At 39.0% G+C, this 16,212-nt stretch overlaps 1 protein-coding gene across 1 annotated transcript in view; it reads left to right on the top strand.

The window, feature by feature from the left end:
* Positions 1-16,212, top strand: part of NEK1 (NIMA related kinase 1) — a 121,764-nt gene that overhangs the window by 99,342 nt on the left and 6,210 nt on the right. The window contains exons 27-30 of the mRNA XM_068974734.1: positions 1,782-1,870; positions 3,081-3,328; positions 8,551-8,693; positions 15,510-15,721. Of these exons, the coding sequence (XP_068830835.1) occupies positions 1,782-1,870; positions 3,081-3,328; positions 8,551-8,693; positions 15,510-15,721 (692 nt within the window). The remainder of the gene's footprint in view (positions 1-1,781; positions 1,871-3,080; positions 3,329-8,550; positions 8,694-15,509; positions 15,722-16,212) is intronic.

Genomic DNA, 16,212 nt, shown 5'->3' with positions numbered 1-16,212 from the left:
GCTGGATGAAGCACAAGCTGGAATCAAGTTTTCCAGGAGAAATATCAATGACCTCAGATATGCAGATGACACCACCCTTATGGCAGAAAGTGAAGAACTAAAGAGCCTCTTGATGAAAGTGAAAGAGGAGAGTGAAAAGGCTGGCTTAAAACTCAACATTCAGAAAACTAAGATCTTGGCATCTGGTCCCACCACTTCATGGCAAATATATGGGGAAACAATGGAAACAGTGAGGGACTTGGCTCTAAAATCACTGCAGATAGTGACTGCAGCCATGAAATTAAAATATACTTGCTCCTTGGAAGCAAAGCTATGACCAACCTAGACAGCATATTAAAAAGCAGAGACATTGCTTTACCAACAAAGTTCTGCTTAGTCAAAACTGTGGTTTTTCCAGTAGTCAGGTATGTATGTGAGAGTTGGATCATAAAGAAAGCTGCATGCTGAAGAATTGATGCTTTTGAACTGTGGTGTTGAAGAAGACTCTTGAGAGTCCCTTGGACTGCAAGGAGACCAACCCAGTCAATCCTAAAAGAAATCAGTCCTGAATATTCATTGGAAGGATTGATGCTGAAGCTGAAACTCCAATATTTTGGCCACCTGATGTAAAGAGATGACTCATTGGAAAAGACCCTGATGCTGGGAAAGTTTGAGGGCAGGAGTAGAAGGGGGCGACAGGATGAGATGTTTGGATGGCATCATCAACTCAATGGACATGAGTTTGAGCAAACTCTGGGAGATGCTGAAGGACATGCAAGAATGGTGTGCTGCAGTCCATGGGGTTACAAAGAGTCGAACATGCCTTAGCAACTGAACTGAACTATAACTAAAAGCCCAGAAATAAATTACTGGTATCTTTTGGAATATACTCTTCTTGTCTTTATAATTTTGTTAACAAATAGTACATGAATTTAGTTCCCAACATTTATTGAGAGAAAAATTGTGAGTTCTTTACATAAATCAGTTCACTCCCTTTAAGAGTTAAAACATTTGTGTACAAACTATTCTTTTTATTTTACTGTGCTGAACAGCATTGTTTCAAGTCTTACACATTTTATATCATTTGGTCTGAAAGTTACTTTACTTACTTAATAATATATCTTGACCCTTGGTGCATATCCAGTTACACAGAGCTGTACTTCATTTTTTAAATAGTTGCAAAGTATTGCATAGTACTTTCACACATTGGAGAAGGAAATGGCAACCCACTCCAGTGTTCTTGCCTGGAGAATCCCAGGGACGGGGGAGCCTGGTGGGCTGCTGTTTATGAGGTTGCACAGAGTCAGACATGACTGAAGTGACGTAGCAGCAGCAGCAACAGTATGTTATAATCGTGTTCTGTTTTCTGCTATTACGAGGCGTTTTGATTGGTTAAAGTGGTAGTTCTTAATCATTATAACATTTTTCTATAATGGGATACATTTTGCTGTAAAGGGATACAGCTTGCTCAGCCATATCCCTCAAAGCTCCTGACACACAGGGCTAGGGCAAGGCCTGAGAATTTGTATTTCAGACAGGTTCCCATTTGTTACTGGCATCTAGGGGCTTCACTCTGGGAACGATTGTGATGAGAATGTTGAGGCTGGTGTCGTGAATGAGCCTGACTGGTGGAGGTTTGAACAACTGAAGGGTAGGATGTGCTTGTGAGGGCCACTGTAAGTGAGAAGAATATTTGGAAGTGGGATCACAGGACGCTGGTGACCTGTGCTCTACTTGTCTCTGAGAGTACCTTTATTGCAGGTAAATTTTGCTTTTGTAACTGATGTATCTATTTATGGCAGATTGGAAGATAGGATCACCATTCAGCAAAATGAACTTTCTGAAGATAAAGCCCCGAGCAGTGTGGATCACCTTAGTGAGGTTCATGTAGGTGAGCATCACAGCATTGGCCTGATTACTTTCTGGAAGGTTGTTAGCACTACCTGTTCCATTTGGACTGTATGTTAATAGAGAGCATTGCTTATCATTCACCTTAATCACTTAAAAAATGTTATAGGCATAGTACACTGGACTCTGTATTTATTTTTTATTATATTTTTGGGGCATAGTTGATTTATAATACTGTTTTAGCTTCAGGTGCATAGCCTAGTGATTTCATTTTTTTAATTTGCAGGTTAGATTCCATTATAGGTTATTACAAGATACTGGGAATTGTTCCTGTGCTAGACAGTAGGTTCTTGTTATTTATTTTGTGCAGAATATAAAACAAATAATAATAATGGTCAATGATTGATAAAATATATCACTATATTAATAACTATATAGTTATTATAATAGTTAAATAATTATTACAATTAATAATAATTAATCCCATACTCCTAATTTGCCCCTCCCCATCCCTCTCCTTTTTAGTTTATACATGTTTGTTTTCCGTGTCTGTGAGCCTGTTTCTGTTTTGTATATAGATTCATTGGTATTATTTTTTGGATTCCACATATAATGATATCATACAGTATTAATCTTTCTCTGTCTGACTTATTTCACTAAGCACTATATTCTCTTAATCCATCTATGTAGCTGCAAATGACAGAATTTCATTCTTTTCTATGGTTGCTGTACTCTGCATTTGTAAGCCTGTATTGTTAGTCAATGTGGGCAATAAAACTTTTTTGATTAGTTATCTTACTTAATGTTCAAAACAAAAAGAATTGCTTGCCAAAGCTAAGCCATTATCTGAGGACATTAAATAAGTGGTCTTATTTCTAATATTATTAATTAAAATATAAGAAGTACAGTTTTTTAATATCTTACCTATAGGAATGAAGTTGAATTGGAACTATTAAGTATGAATGTTTAAACAGTATTTTCTCACGTGTCTTTGGATTTGTGTCTACATTTTCTAACTTCTGATATAATAGAAGTATTTAACAAATTAAATCTCCTTTCTGATAATAAAACATACCCTGGGGTTGAACATTATTTGTAAGGTAGTGAAATCACATATATATTTTGATTTTGTTTTTCTGATAAACATCGAGTTTCTTGCCTATAATTCATGTTAAATACTGAATTTTTTCATTATCACTTAGAAAGCTGAGTATTGTATAGACTGTTCATGTAATCTTTCCTTTATTCCACAGAACCTGGAGTGGATGATTCTCCACCTTCTAAGCATGATATAGATAAATCTATGCAATCAGAACCATTTTTCCATAAAGTGGTTTATTCTGAGCATCTGAAGGCAGTTTCTCAGGTTCAGTCAGTTCTCTGTTCACCAGAAGAATCCTTTCCACTTCGATCTCACTCTGATTCACCACCAAGAAGTAAAAAACAGAATTCCTTGCTGATTGGACTTTCAACTGGCCTATTTGATGCAAACAACCCAAAGGCAAGTATGCTCCTCAAATGGAAAACTATCCATTTAATAGTATTTCACATTTATTATTTTTCTTTGATAAACTATAATATTGACGGTATTTTTTCTTTTTATCTATTTATTTTTTTACTTTTTACCCTGCCATGTTGCATGTGGGATCTTAGTTCCCTGATCAGGAATAGAATCTGTGCCCCACTTCAGGGGCGTCAGGGAGCCTTAACCTCTGGACCGCCAGGAAATTCCCCAAAGTTCTTTTTTTTTCACTGTTAAGTCATTCTGTGCTTGTGTCCTTTTTTTCTATTAAAGGAAATTTTTCTTAATCTTTGGAGCCTAACCTCCCTCAGCCTCTCGAGGAAGCTGCCTCTTTTTTCTTCTCTGGCCTATGTCGTGAACTTCTTTCTCTGAGATGGGCCATTCCATCCGCACCCACGCTCTGATGGTTCCCATCATGAACGATAAACCTCCAGGAGCTCACATCCCCCTCAGCTCACACCCAACAGCTTTTTGTTGTGTCTTTGCTTTTTCCCCTCTCCTCATTTCCCAGTACATCATAGTGTGGCTGTGAGCCACTCCTCCATTGAAGCTGCTGCTGCCAAGATCATCACTTACCAGCAGATCTCCTATGCCCTTTTCTTTCAACAGTTGAAATACATTCTTCTTTTATAATTATTTTATCTGTTGCCTTCTGGCATATCTTGTGTCACTCTCCAGTTTCCTTTGCTGCAGTAACTGCTACTAACAGATCTCCTTAAGAAGGTGTGGATTCTTCTGCTGTTGGATGAATTGTTCTGTCAATGTCAAGAATTAAGTCCAGTGTTGGTGTTCATGCTTTGTCTTTACTGAATTTTTTTTTTTTTTTGGTCTTTAATACTTTCACATTAACTCTTAGTTGCTGAGAATAGAATATTGAAATTTTTAACTATATTTGTATAATTATACATTTCTTCTTTCAGTTCTGTCAGCTTTTGCTCTGTGTATTTTGAAGCTCTGTTATTGAGTGAGTAAGAATTTAGTTTTGTTCTGTTTTCTGGATGAATTGATATATTTATTGTTAGGAAGTCTCTGTGGGATAGTGTGGGTCAAGTCTTCTATATCCTTTCTTTTCTTTCTGCTTGTTTATCAATTACTGGGAAAGCACTGTTGAAATTTGCAGTCAATTGAATATAAATTAATAATATCTTCTTAATAAATTGACCCCTTTATCATCATGAAATAACGCACTCTATCCCTAGACCTACCCCTTTGTTCTGAAATGTACTTTGCCTCCTGGTTTTAATATATAGTCATTCTAGCTTATGCTTAGTGTTTACAAGGAATAGATTTTTACATCCTTTATTTTTTAACTTCTATTTTTGTGTAAGGTTATTTCTTTACTTATTGGGTGATCTGGGGTTTGTTGGTACACACCGGCTTTCTCTAGATGTGGTAAGTGGGGACACTCTTCTTGCAGTTCATAGACTTCTTATTACAGTGGCCTCTCTTGTTGCACAGCATGGGCTCCTGGCAGGCAGGCTTCAGTATCTGTGGCACACAGGCTGAGTTGTTCCGCATCATGTGGAATCCACCCAGACCGGAATCAAACCTGTGTCCCTTGCATTGGCAGGTGGATTCCTGACCACCGGACCACCATGGAAGTCCCTACCTCCTTTCCTTTTAATCAGACTTATTTCATATAGACTTTCTGTACTTGTCATGTGGTTGGGTCTTGCTTATTAACCATATGACAGTCATTTAGTCAAAGTGGTTGGGTCATTTATATTTAATGTAATTTTTTACATTATCAATATGATTGGATTAAACTTATCATATTGCTATTTGTTTTCTATTTGTCTCATTTCTTTTTGGTTCCTTTTTTGCTTTTATTCTCCCTTTTTGATTGAGTTTTTTAGTGTTTTATCTCTACTGTTTGCTTTTGGTAGACTTCTCAGTTTTCAGTATACATCTTTAGATTATCACGGTCTCTATTCAAATAATATTATGCCACTTCATTTATAGCATCAGAACCTTACAACAGTACATTTCCATTTCCAGTCTCTTGCCTGTCCTTTGTGGAATTGTCATGTATTTTATTTCTTCATGTATGATAAATTCCATAATACATTTCTATATTTTTGCTTTAAGCATTCTGTTATCTTTTAGAGAAAGTAAAAATTATGACAGGAAGTCTTTTATATTTACCTGTTAACCATTCTTCATCACTTACTGTAGAATTTGAAGATACGTGGGTTCAATACATGGGTCAGGAGAATCCCCTGGAGGAGGAAATGGCAACCCACTCCAGTATTCTTGCCTGGGAAATCCCATGAACAGAGGAGTCTGGCGGGCTACAGTCCATGGGGTTTCAAAGAGTCAGACACAGCTGAGCAACTGAGCACATACACATTATTTTTCTATCACTTTAGGAAGTTCATTAACACCTCTTAGGTAGCCCTGTTGGTAATGAATTTTTTTCAACTTTTATTCTAAAACATTTTAATTTCACTTTTACTTTGAAGGAGCATTTCCGCTAGATCTAGACTTGCACTCTCTTCTTGGCTGCATTGTTTCTGATAGGAAACACCATATATAAAGTGGCGGCTTTCATAAGACACTTGTAACAGTATCAATAGAATTGAAAGTGTAACGCATAAATGATTATTGAAGGTAAATTTGTAATGGGTCAAGATAAAGTAGTTTAAAGATGAGATCTCACAATCTGAGGTACATAAGGATAGATACTAGGTGGCCCAGTGGAAAACCTGCTTGTCCTTCCCTCTAGACCTTCCTTATCTAATGGGATAGTGAATAAGGGCGTGAGAGAGACCAGATGTGTTCCACTGATACTTTCTCACATGGGGAGTAGAGTGGAAGACTGATCTCTATAAAAACTTGAGAATTTCTTGCCTTGGTACAGCGAATACAGAGTCAGGGGAAGTATTAATGTACAGTTCACAAAGAGCACAAGTCCTTAAATGTCTTCTTTTGATTTGCTAAACTATCAGTTCTTAGATAATGTCCATAATTTTTGCCTTTGTTAAGTGTTCATGATGTTTTAATGTTTTAATTCCATTTCTAGCCTTGTTTATGGGTTGAAGTGAGCAAATATTTGTAGAAGCTATTTTGAGGGTTTAGTGTTATAGTTGAATTGCAATAGGTAGACGTTAAACAAATGTGCTCATCATGAACAATTTTGTAGTATACTTGGAGAATAATACATAATTTTATATGAAAAATACTACAGATGAAAAACTGAGTTGATAGAATTAAGTAGCATTTCATGTGAAGTTCTAATTAGTGCAACTAGTACTTAATTCATTCACTTTTTGCATGGTTGTCTTCATTGTCAAGAAAAAATAGAACCAAGGATGAGAAATCTAAAAGAACTGTATTTTTAAAAATGTTTTGAGGTCTTCTAAAACTTTGCTTTCCATAAAAATGAGATCTTCTCACAATCTAAGAGGATTTATAATGGTACCAAATGTTTGCTGCATACATTATGCTACAAAAAATTATGGAAAAAATTAGTCTAACTAGAAATGAAGTAAGATTTCAGGCAACATGTTCTGGATTAGTAGCTATTTTCAGGAGGATTTCTTTCTGTGAATGTCAGAACTATAAAATATTATTGAAACAGTATGAAAAGGATCTAGTAGACTCAGAATTACAGAACTGAAAGTGTTCCTATATAAATTTCTTCTGTATGAAGATGAATATCCTATCTGAAACATTGATAGGCTTTCAGAAAAGACTGTGAATATCAGGGTTTTAAATACAGGACCTGTAGGAACTGTTGGATTGATGAGTGTGTAAACCTGTTCCGAGAGGTACATACCACTTGAAATTTCTTTCTAATTCTCTTATTTTGTGTTGGGCTATGAAGTTTATTTTAGTGAAGGAAACTAGAATTGAGGTGATTTTACCAGGGCTAAAATTTATATCAGCTTAAAAAATACTGTATCCCTTTGTGTGGTCCCCGTGTATTTAAATATATGATGCATACATGCTGTTTGTTTTTATTGATCAGCATGTATCTGGGTAAACTGTTACTGGCTGCATGTTTTGCAGCCTCTGGGTTTCTAATATAAGTGGCTCAAACCATTAGAACAACAAGGAAGTCAAGTGTAAATTCTGCTGACAGTACCATTGTTAAATACTTTAACCAGGCAGTATGTATCTGTACCATATTGTACCACATAACCATTTTTTTTTCCTCTTGTGTGCTGTAATATGTAAATTATCTTCAAATAATAGAAATCTATTCTTTTTTATTCTCAAAAGGAGTTTGTACCAGTAGATTTGGCCAAGTACGTACCTTTTCTTACCCAGTTAACATTGTGTGTGCTGCACAGTCTCCCATCTAGTGTTTGGATCTTATCTGGGCCTTAACAGTCATGTTTCAGGTCTTACAGATTCCTGTAGGGTTGACCCAGCCCTGAGACTGACTTCTCTAGATGTGTGTATCATAGCCCTGTCTGTCCTTCACTCTGATCACTCTGAGAGTGCTGGACAGGGGCTATTCCTATTATTCTGGCCGTGTGCAGTACTAATTCACATTTTAAGTACCTCCACTGTGCTGTTCTTTCTCATCTCAGTGTGCTCAGTTCCTCTTCACCCCATTGTTCCCGGTGCTTCTCAGCATGAACATCGAGTGCCTGTCTTTCCAGCCGTCTTTTCTGGTGGGAAGGGTACCACTCGCAGTCCATTGCTCAGGGAGGCAATAGTGGGAACGTCTTTGCTCTGATTGAAGGCCTCTAATTTAATCAGTGTTGACCAGTAAGATAAAGTAATACAAAGGGCAACCAGTTTGTGTGGGATGGTACTTAGCCAGTTTGGACAAAAGCACACAAAGCATCTTGGACAGTGTACTTTTCAGAAAGTGAAAGGAAGAATCAGCAGACATGCTGTGGCAGAGGGATGGAGAGCTGTGAGTGAGAAAGTCCTGACTCAGCTCCAGCTCCGCTCCATGTGTGCTTCCCAGATAAAGACCCTCTGTGACTTGTAAAGGCCACTTCTCAGAGAAACCCAAGCAGAACTCACTCACAGGCTTAGTTTCATCCTTGATAAAATACTGAGCTAAAGTTTAAGAGAAGTAGATTCTCAGCTCAGATTGAGACGCTTTTAGCTCTAAATGGGTGGTTGATGCATATATATATATTTAACAAAATTATTACTAGCTCCCGTTTTCTGATTTTTTCCTCTCATTTTAATTTTCTCACTGTCTCACTCCTAATAAGAAATCTGTTGCTTTTTTTCAGATGTTGCGGACATGTTCACTTCCAGACCTCTCCAGACTGTTCAGAACACTGATGGATGTTCCCACCGTGGGAGATGGACGTCAGGACAATCTTGAAATGGAAGATGAGCATGTTAAGGAAGGACCGTCAGACTCTGAGGACATGTGAGCACAATTACCTTTAGATACCGGCTCTAACAGGATTTCTGAGTGTACACGTGTTCTAGAGAGGGTGACTCCCCCATACTTTTCAGGCATAATCTGTAGCTGACCTTTCACTACTCCTGTAACTTTTCACAATGTATTTAAAGTACAGTGAAGTAAACTTTGGCACGTGTGTCTGCCTCTAAATGCTGTAACTTAACTTCACTTGAGGAATGTAAGGACATGGTTACCATTGTGTTCTCTGCCATTTTTATTCTTTTTAGTTTTAATTTTTATTGATTAATTTTAATCATTAATTTTAATTTTATTGATTTATTTTTGTCTTTGCTGGATCTTTGTTGCTACACATGGGCTTTCTTTAGTTGTAACAAGCAGGGGCTACTCGCCATTGAGGTGTGAGTACTTCTCATTTTAGTGGCTTCTCTTATTATGGAAACGGCCTCTGCTGCTGCTGCTGCTGCTGCTGCTGCTGCTGCTGCTGCTGCTGCTGCTGCTGCTGCTGCTGCGTCGCTTCAGTCGTGTCCGACTGTGCAACCCCATGGACGGCAGCCCACCAGGCTCCCCCGTCCCTGGGATTCTCCAGGCAAGAACACTGGAGTGGGTTGCCAGTTCTTTCTCCAATGCATGAAAGTGAGAAGTGAAAGTGAAGTCGCTCAATCGTATCCGACTGTTCGTGACCCCATGGACTGCAGTCTACCAGGCTTCTCCGTCCATGGGAGTTTCCTGGCAAGAGTACTGGAGTGGGGTGCATTGCCTTCTCCGGGAAATGGCCTCTAGGGGACATGGTTTCATTAGTTGTGACTCACGGGCTGAGTTGCTCCACAGCATATGGGATCTTCCTGGGCCAGGGATTGAACCCATGTCACCTACATTGGCAGTGGATTCTTAGCCACTAGACCACCAGGAAGTTCTCTGAGTTATTGGCCCCTGAGCACCCATCACACTGCTTGACATGGCTGGTGCTTCACTGAGTGAATGTCAGCAAGGTGATGACTGTTTGTAGTGTGAGGCCACATGGTGCAGAGACTGCAGTAGGAAACTGGAAAGCACTCACTGCTCTTCCACAGGGATGCCAGAAAGCTCTGTCCACACACCTCCGCTGGGTGTGACTCCAAACCACAGCAATGGGGAGTTACCAGGTGGAATAGGGGTGTGTGTGTGTGTGTGTGTGTGTGTGTGCGCATGTATGTATGTATGCACATACTCCCATGTGAGTTCTACATGTAACTTAATTGTTTTCACAAAATTCCCTCCTTATTGATTCCTGATGAATCTTACTAAAGCCTGGAGGAAAATTTAACCAACACTTCTAAAAGCGGCAGGAACTGGCAGTGCTTAGACAATAACACCCTTCACCTCCCCTGATGCCAGTCAGCCTGCTCAGCATCTGACACATGCTGCTGACCTTTTGGGGAAATAAAACCAGAGAGGTTGAGAAGTGTTTTCAAGTCACCAGGAAAGTAGGTTGCCAAATGTTATTGTTTTTATGATTTATTTTTTGATCTTTTGAAATTTCAGTCCAGTTCAGTTCAGTCGCTCACTTGTGTCCGACTCTTTGCAACCCCATGGAGTTTAAGTTTCTCCTTTTTACCTCTGCCTTTCCATAGAAAGAATGTATGTTTTGATCTGATTGAAAGCTTGGTACCAGTCTCACAAGTTTTCTCCCTATAATTCTTGAGCCAAGAACACTGTATCTGATGTATTTTGTTTTCTGTTTTTGTTTTTCTTAAGGCTTGCCTGTTAGTTTTTTTTTTGTCTATTTCTCCCTTATTGCTATTAATATTTTTTATTTATTAATTACAATATTGTGATGGTTTTTGCCATACATCAACATGAGTTGGCCATAGACATACATGCATCCCCTCCCTTCTGAACGTCCCTCCCCCTACTTCCCCCCACCTCATTCCTCTAGGTTGTCACAGGGCACCAGTTTTGGGTGCCCCGTGTCATATATCAAACTCCCACTGGCTATCTATTTTACATACAGAAGTGTATATGCTTCAATGCTATTCTTTCAAATCATCCCACCCTCTCCTTGTCCCACTGAGTCCAAAAGTCTGTTTATTATGTCTCAGTGTTCCCATGTTAGATGCATGAAGATTTATAAAGGTTACATCCTTTTGTTGGACTGACCTCTTTATCATCATGTAATGCCCTTTCTTGTTCCTATTACAGTCTTGTTTGAAAGTCTGTTTCATTTAACTCGAGTATTGCTATCCCAGTTTCCTTTTATTTTCCGTATACATAGAATATCTTTTTCCATACCTTCACTTTCAGTCTATGCGTATCTTTATATCTGAGAGGTGAGGTTCTCATAGGCAGTATATACATGGCTCTTGTGTTTTGTTTTTGTTTTGTTTTTAATATCCTTCCAGCTACCCTATGTCTTTTTTTTTTTTTTTTTTTTTACCTATCTCATGCATTGGAATTGAGGATGCTGGTTACTCTTTGAAGGGAAGTAACTGGAGGTCTTATTTAGGGTAGGAATAACATATTGATTGATTGATTGGGGTGTTGCTAACATGGATTGTTCAACTTCTGAAAGTTCATAGATTTTTTTATTTTATTTTTATTTATTTTATTTATTATTTTTTTATTTTAAATTTTTATTTTTACTTTATTTTATTTTATAATACTGTATTGGTTTTGCCATACATTGACATGAATCCACCACGGGTGTACATGAGTTCCCCATCATGAACTCCCCTCCCACCTCCCACTCCATATCATCTCTCTGGATCATCCCTGTGCGCCAGCCCCAAGCATCCTGTATCCTGTATCGAACATAGACTGGCGATTTGTTTCTTACATGATAGTATACATGTTTCAATGCCATTCTCCCAAATCATCCCACCCTCACCCTCTCCCTCAGAGTCCAAAAGTCTAAATTTCTAACCAGAGTTTATCTTTTCAAGGTTGACTTTTGAATTCCTTGGTGGTCCAGTGGTTAGGACTCCACGTTTTTACTGCCAGGGGCCCAAGTTTAATCCCTGGTTGGAAACTAAGATCCCACAAGCCATGCAACATAGCAAGCAAAAAATAAAAGTTGACTTTTTTTCACATAGAATTCTGTAGATTTTAGCTGGTACCCTCAAAATTTGGAGGAAAAGTCACCTTTTTATCTTTGCTTCAGCTTGGCTATGGTTGCTCTTTAAGCACTTTATGTTGTATTTTTATTAAGCCAGTTGAAAAATAGGGCAACATTTCAGCACTTCTGTGGTTGACAAAATCCTGGGTAACAGTATTTTTCCAAAAAATTTTTGTAAGTAATGAATTTCTATCTGAGTAGCTATAGCTTATTTGTAGATATTCTTTTAATTACTGGTTGGTAACAATTTTATTTTCAAATTAAAGTTAGAAGCTTTTAATATTATTTTGAAAATTTGAAAACTAAGTTTTTTCCAAGAAAGCTACTCCATATGCATATAGGGAAATTTCACTTGACATTTTTCTTTGGGAAACAGATTTCTTGATCCAAACTTTATATGGTCATTTATCCAAAAAATCTACTAAAAAGAAAATTCAGGACCAGATTTTAAAGTCCCCAAGACAGTTTTTTCACTGCTCATTTCATAAAAGATCTTAATCTTATTAAAAGGAAAAAGTTGGCTTAAAATTCAGCATTCAAAACACTAAGATCATGGCATCCGGTCCCATCACTTCATGGCAAATAGATGGGGAAACAATGCAAACAGTAACAAACTCTATTTTGCTGGGCTCCAGAATCACTGCAGATGGTGACTGCAGCCGTGAAATGAAAAGATACTTGCTCCTTGGAAGAAAAGCTATGACCAACCTAGTTCAGTTCAGATCAGTCGCTCAGTCATGTCCAACTCTTTGCAACCCCATGAATTGCAGCATGCCAGGCCTCCCTGTCCATCACCAGCTCCTGAAGTTCACTCAGACTCACGTCCATCAAGTCAGTGATGCCATCCAGCCATCTCATCCTCTGTTATCCCCTTCTCCTCCTGCCCCCAATCCCTCCCAGCATCAGAGTCTTTTCTAATGAGTCAACTCTTTGCATGAGGTGGCCAAAGTACTGGAGTTTCAGCTTTAGCATCATTCCTCCCAAAGAACACCCAGGGCTGATCCCCTTTAGAATGGACTGGTTGGATCTCCTTGCAGTCCAAGGGACTCTCAAGAGTCTTCTCCAACTCCACAGTTCAAAAGCATCAATTCTTTGATGCTCAGCTTTCTTTACAGTCCAAGTCTCACATCCATACATGACTACTGGAAAAACCATACCTTTGACTAGACAGACCTTCGTTGGCAAAGCAATGTCTCTGCTTTTTAATATGCTATCTAGGTTGGTCATAACTTTGCTTCCAAGGAGTAAGTGTCTTTTGATTTCATGGCTGCAGTCACCATCTGCAGTGATTTTGGAGCCCAAAAAAACAAAGTCTGACACTGTTTCTACTGTTTCCCCATCTATTTCCCATGAAGTGATGGGACCAGATGCCATGATCTTAGTTTTCCGAATGTTGAGCTTTAAGCCAGCTTTTTCACTCTCCTCTTTCACCTTCATCAAGAGGATCTTCAGCTCCTCTTCACTTTCTGCCATAAAGCTGGTGTCGTCTGCATATCTGAGGTTACTGATATTTCTCCCGGCAATCTTGATTCCAGCCTGTGCTTCATCCAGCCTGGCACTATGCATGATATACTCTGCATAGAAGTTAAATAAGCAGGGTGACAATATACAGCCTTGACGTACTCCTTTTTCTATTTGGAACCAGTCTGTTGTTCCATGTCCAGTTCTAACTGTTGCTTCCTGACCTGCATATAGGTTTCTCAAGAGGCAGGTCAGGTGGTCTGGTATTCCCATCTCTTTCAGAATTTTCCACAGTTGATTGTGATCCACACAGTCAAAGGCTTTGGCATAGTCAATAAAGCAGAAATAGATGTTTTCCTGGAACTCTCTTCCTTTTTCCATGATCCAGCGGATGTTGGCAATTTGATCTCTGGTTCCTCTGCCTTTTCTAAAACCAGCGTGAACATCTGGAAGTTCACGGTTCACATATTGCTGAAGCCTGGCTTGGAGAATTTTGAGTGTTACTTTACTAGTGTGTGAGATAAGTGCACTTGTGTGATAGTTTAAGCGTTCTTTGGCATTGCCTTTGTTTGGGATTGGAATGAAAACTAATGTTTTCCAGTCCTGTGACCACTGCTGAGTTATCCAAATTTGCTGGCATATTGAGTGCAGCACTTTCACAGCATCATCTTTCAGGATTTGAAATAGTTCAACTGGAATTCCATCACTTCCACTAGCTTTGTTCGTAGTGGTGCTTTCTAAGGCCCACCTAGACAGCATATTAAAAAGCAGGCTAGTCAAAGGTATGGTTTTTCCAGTAGTCACGTATGGGTGTGAGAGTTGGACCATAAATAAAGCTGAGTGCTGAAGATTTGATGCTTTTGAACTGTGGTGTTGGAGAAGACTCTTGACAGTCCCTTGGACTGCAGTGGTACCTAGCACAGATGTGCATGGTATGTTAGTATGATAATGAAATGGTAAGCTAAATGCTCAGAGAAGGATGATCCAAACGATTAGACACTCTGATGAGATCATGACGTTTGCTTTTCTGTAGCTGCTGCAATGTCACAGTGTAGGTGTTTGTACACATAAGTACAAAATAAAGATATTTCTGCATTAAAAATTATTTTTCTGTTAATGAAAGTTTTATATAAAGTCTCAAATAATATTATTTTAGTTCTTCAGTAAATACTGTTTATTTCATTAGAGTCTAAACTTTAAGAAAGGCCTTCATCAGTCTTGTGTTCTGCTTGATATTGCTTTTCTGCAAGTTGAAATCCTCAATATGGGTCCCTCATCTTTCAGAGGACTTCGTGCATCTAGCACTCGAATTAACTCTTAGCCTACAGGTTTTTCCATTTACTTGCCTCAAGGAGAGAGAGCAGCTCCTCAGCTGAGTTGCTGAGTGCTTCTAGGATCTTGTAGAAGTGAGCAGAAGGCCTAGCACTAAGTCTCGTATTTGTCATTTATTGACTGTGTGGCTTTGGCAAGTCACTTGAGCACTTTGATTCATAGTTCTCATGTTTCTAAAGTGAGTTTTGTGTGGATAAAATTTAAATAATAGGATAAACCGCTTTAGAAATTAAGGTATTATATGAATGTAAGATCTTACTTGTGTAAATCAGTTCATTTCCACATTTGTAATTGAATGAAAGTAGAAGGCGGCACAATCCCCTCACCTCCACCCCAGTGAGGTTGGTGCATAGCTTTCATACATCCACACCAAGATTTTACTGAACCTTTAAAACTATATGAAAATAGAATATTTAGTCTGGCCCTTAAATGTTGAAACATTTTTTAAAACTTAAGGAATTAATAATGTTGATAGTTACATGATTCTCTTTGACAAATCAGGACAGCTTTATATAAGCCATCTTTTGGACTTCCCTGGTGGCTTAGACGGTAAAGCATCTATCTACAATGCAGGAGACCAGGGTTCGATCCCGGGGTCAGGAAGATCCCCTGGAGAAGGAAATGGCAATCCACTCCAGTACTATTGCCTGGAAAATCCCATGGACAGAGGAGCCTGGTAGGCTACAGTCCATGGGCTCACAAAGAGTCGGACACGACTGAGCGACTTCACTTGGCTTATGTATTTCTAGAACATGTGTTGTATACTTTATTTATCAGTTGTGTGAATACTTATTTCCTTTGTTAAATACTACTAATAGGTGTTTTTCAGATCACAACGAGTACTTTTAAGTGGAAAGGAGTGTGTGCATATTGAGTTGAAGTAAAATTTCAGAACAAAGAAAAGTTTTGGTGATATTGTAATTTTTAAATTTCAGTGTGTTTGAAGAGGCTGACACAGACTTACAGGAGCTCCAAGCCTCAATGGAGCAGCTGCTGCGGGAGCAGCCAGGGGAGGACTACAGCGAAGAGGAGGAGTCGGGCTTGAAGACCAGTGATGACGCCGAGCAGGCTGCCAACGGCACGGACGTGGGCGAGGAGGATGACAACCCCAGCAGCGAGAGCGCCCTCAATGAGGAGTGGCACTCGGGTGCGTGGTGGCCCTGACATCGAACAGAGTGTCTCTCTCTGACCTCTGACACGAGCCACTTCCATCCTTGAATAAGGCTGACCGTGCTCTGCATCCCTGACTTTTGTTCACTCTCTTTCTCACAGTGTGCATGCATCATTGCTCCATTTCTTTTCCACTAAAATAAGGCTCAGTGGTAAAGAACCCACCTGCCAGTGGAGGAGACGTGGGTTCCAGCCCTGGGTCAGGAAGATCCCCTGGAGAAGGAAATAGTAACCCACTCCAGTATTCTTGCCTGAGAAACCCCATGGACAGAGGAGACTGGTGGGCTATTATAGTCCATGGGGTCGCAAAGAACTAGACATGGGTTAGTGACTAAACAATAACAACAACAAAGTATGGAAATGCTTTTTTGAAGCATTTTTATTCTGTTAGCCTACACTTCTTGACTTATTTTCCTGGTAATAACGATGGTAACTTAATTTTCTTAGCTGTTTGTGTTTTACAAAGGG

This window comes from Capricornis sumatraensis, chromosome 6 (genome assembly GCF_032405125.1).
Source record: "Capricornis sumatraensis isolate serow.1 chromosome 6, serow.2, whole genome shotgun sequence".
Lineage (NCBI taxonomy): Eukaryota > Metazoa > Chordata > Mammalia > Artiodactyla > Bovidae > Capricornis > Capricornis sumatraensis.
This window is presented reverse-complemented; position numbering and strand designations above follow the sequence as displayed.